The 3,157-nt window shown below is 35.0% G+C and overlaps 1 protein-coding gene across 1 annotated transcript in view; it reads right to left on the reverse strand.

The window, feature by feature from the left end:
• The window catches only part of BMPR2 (bone morphogenetic protein receptor type 2), a 195,857-nt gene that overhangs the window by 30,097 nt on the left and 162,603 nt on the right, over positions 1-3,157 (reverse strand). The window contains exon 9 of the mRNA XM_003785030.3: positions 2,855-3,002. Coding sequence (XP_003785078.1) covers positions 2,855-3,002 — 148 coding nt within the window. The remainder of the gene's footprint in view (positions 1-2,854; positions 3,003-3,157) is intronic.

The raw sequence follows: 3,157 nt of genomic DNA on the forward strand, positions 1-3,157 counted from the left end.
CCTGGCCATTTTTTGGTTGCAGCCATCATTGTTGTTTGGTGGGCCCGGGCTGGGGATTTGAACCCGCCACCTTAGGTGTATGTGGCTGGCGCCTCAGCCGCTTGAGCCACAGGTGCCGAGCCAAATCTTGGTTCTTAAAGCTTTCTAGCATTGACTTCCAAGATGTGATTTTATAGTTTTCTATTTTTCTAATCATTTGTCTTCTTAATTAACCTACTTGGTGGGAGTAGTTCCCCAACATTCAGGCTTTTTTGTTTTTTGAGACAGGGTCTCACTCTGTTGCCCAGGTTAAGGTACAGTAGCATCTTCATAGCTCACTGCAGTCGCCATCTCCTGGCTTTAAATGATTTGCCTGAGGCAGCCTGGAGTAGCTGGGATGAGAGGTGCACAATAGCACACCTAGCTGATTAATTTTTGTAGAGATGAAGTCTCACCATTGCCCAGACTGTAATATTCAATTTTTCTCTCTTTTCATTTGTTCCTTTAGAGCAGCAGTTCTCAACCTGTGGGTCGTGACCCCTTTGTAACAATGAAAATACATCCTGCATATCAGATATTTACATTACAATTCATAACAGTAGCAAAATTAGTTATGAAGTAGCAACAAAAATAATTTTATGGTTGGGGTCACCACAACATGAGGAACTATATTAAAGGGTCTCAGCATTAGGAAGGTTAAGAACCACTGCTTTAGACAAATGCATCTACTCATAAGTTCTCAATTACTGTCTCTTAAGTAAATAACTCCCCCCAAACCATTTAATCTTCTCTTTTTTATAATTTTAAATTCTCTATAAACAATTTCTTTTAGTTGTCTATTCATAGCTCATCCAAAAGTCTCCATAATTAACTCATGTTTCTAGTATATACCAACATTTCTTCCTGAGTTCTTGGCCACCATCTTTACTATTTCTTAGACCTTAGAATATTTTTCAGTTTTTTTGATTCTCACTCTTTTAATTGCTAACAACAACCACAGATGCCTTCTCTGCATTTCCTCTCAGATCTGCCTCTTCTTCCCCATTTCCATATCCAAGAATCATAGGGTATTTTGATGTAACTCTCTTAATCTTATGTTTTTATTTGGTAAAATATATATAACATAAAGTTTATGATTTTAACCATTTTAAATATACAGTGCTATGATATTAAGTATTCTCACTGTTATACAACCATCAATACTATCCATCTCTAGAACTTTTCCATCTTCCAAACTAAAACTCTCCCTATCTTTTATAAAACCATGAATTCTCCCTATCTTTTTCCTTTTTTAACCCCCTTCTAGTTCTTCCTATTTCTATCTTAATTCATCCTATATATCTACTAAAATAATCGTCTACAAACAAGATTTAATTGCCTTTCCTTGTTAAATAATTTATTTACCAGAGCAAAAACAACAGTCATTCTTTGAACACAGTAGTTTTTCAAAAATGTTGCTGGTAGCAGTACCTAATACTGATAAAAGAATCATTTTAGTCAGATATGCTTCTATAACAAAAATCTTACATGAGGGCAGCGCCTGTGGTTCAGTGGGTAGGGTGCCGGCCCCATATACTGAGGATAGTGGGTTTGAATCTGGCCCCGGCCAGCTAAAACAGCAATGAGAATTGCAACAAAAAAAAGCCAGGCATTGTGGCGGGCACCTGTAGTAGTCCCAGCTACTTGGGAGGCTGAGGCAAGAGATCGCTTAAGCCCAAGAGCTGGAGGTTGCTGTGAGCTGTGATGCCACAGCTCTCTTGTGAGAGCAACTAAGGAGATCCTGTCTTGAAAAAAAAAAAAAAAACTACGTGAGAATATTAAAAAAAAATTAAAAAATGGCCAAAGTTCTAACTTGTGATGCTACTGCAATTACTGCTATTTTCAGAAAAACACCTTAATGTACTTCTAATAAAGAAGTACATTCAGAAAAACACCTCACTGTACTTCTAATAAACTATAAAATATACTTCTAAATGATTCACCTGTAATCTACGTAATCATTCATTTATTTATACTTTTGAGTTATAAACGAATGTTTAATGCATAATGCCCTTAAAGCAAGACAATTCAACCTCACTATTAATCTGTTTTTATTAAATAGCTCCATTTCATAAATTTGTCCAATATAGCCTTTTCTAGCCTTTTAATGGTGTTGTTCCTATGAGATAGAGATCACATATATCAAACCATTCTGTACATCATCTAGTAGAATGCAATGCACAGATAGATTTATAGTTAAAGCTTTTATATGATAGTAACAGTGATGTAATCATAAAAGAGAAAAATAGTAAGGTCATGTGATTGTTTCCAGTAAGCCTTAAACAAAATTCACTTAAATGAGCATTCCTTCACAGAAAGGGAGGGAGGGAATGAGGAAAGAAAGAAGAGTAGTAGGGAAAAAGGAAGAAAGGAAAGAAAGAAGGAAGGAAGAACAAAAGGGAGAATGAAGAAAAGAAAAGGAAAAAAATGTTCTCAAATGATTCAATGCTCCTAATTCTACAAAGGTTCAACTCAGAAACATTCTAAGTATAGCTTGTCTAAAATACTCAGAGGGTGCATAAGGAAAATGATGACTGCCAAAGCAAGACCAAGCTAAACACTATTAGATAAACTGTGACTGGCAATTAATTAAACTACAGTCAAATGAAAATTTGGAGTAATTTTTAAAAAATTTTCTGATTCACATCATTCTGCTCATAATATTTGTGAACACTAGATGGCAGTGAACAAAATGTTTAAATGAAAGTTAAAAAATAAGATAAATTTTAAAAAGAAAGTAAAAAGATTGCCATGTAAAAGTTATTTAATATAGGTAAAGAAAGAAGATATAACTGCTTCACCTTAAAACACATTAACTTTTAACAACAGTTCTTACCTGGGAAGAGGTCTGTACATCTCATAAATATCTCCCAATAGATTAGTCCAAGCGCATACATATCTACTTGTTTCAAAGCTGATTCACAGTCCCTCAGGTTCACAGCTCCTTCTAGCACTTCTGGTGCCATATATCTAATTGTGCCAACCTGATAAATTAGAGTGACATTTTTCAGGGAGAGAATGTAGCATATTCTGAAGGGCAGACATAAGACCAGAAGTTATACGTACATTTCAATAGAAGCAATGATCTGTTATTTGACCTTAAGCATGTCACTAAATCTTTTTTTTTTTTTTTTTTTGA

This window comes from Otolemur garnettii, unplaced genomic scaffold (genome assembly GCF_000181295.1).
Source record: "Otolemur garnettii isolate 467f Iridium unplaced genomic scaffold, OtoGar3 scaffold00013, whole genome shotgun sequence".
Lineage (NCBI taxonomy): Eukaryota > Metazoa > Chordata > Mammalia > Primates > Galagidae > Otolemur > Otolemur garnettii.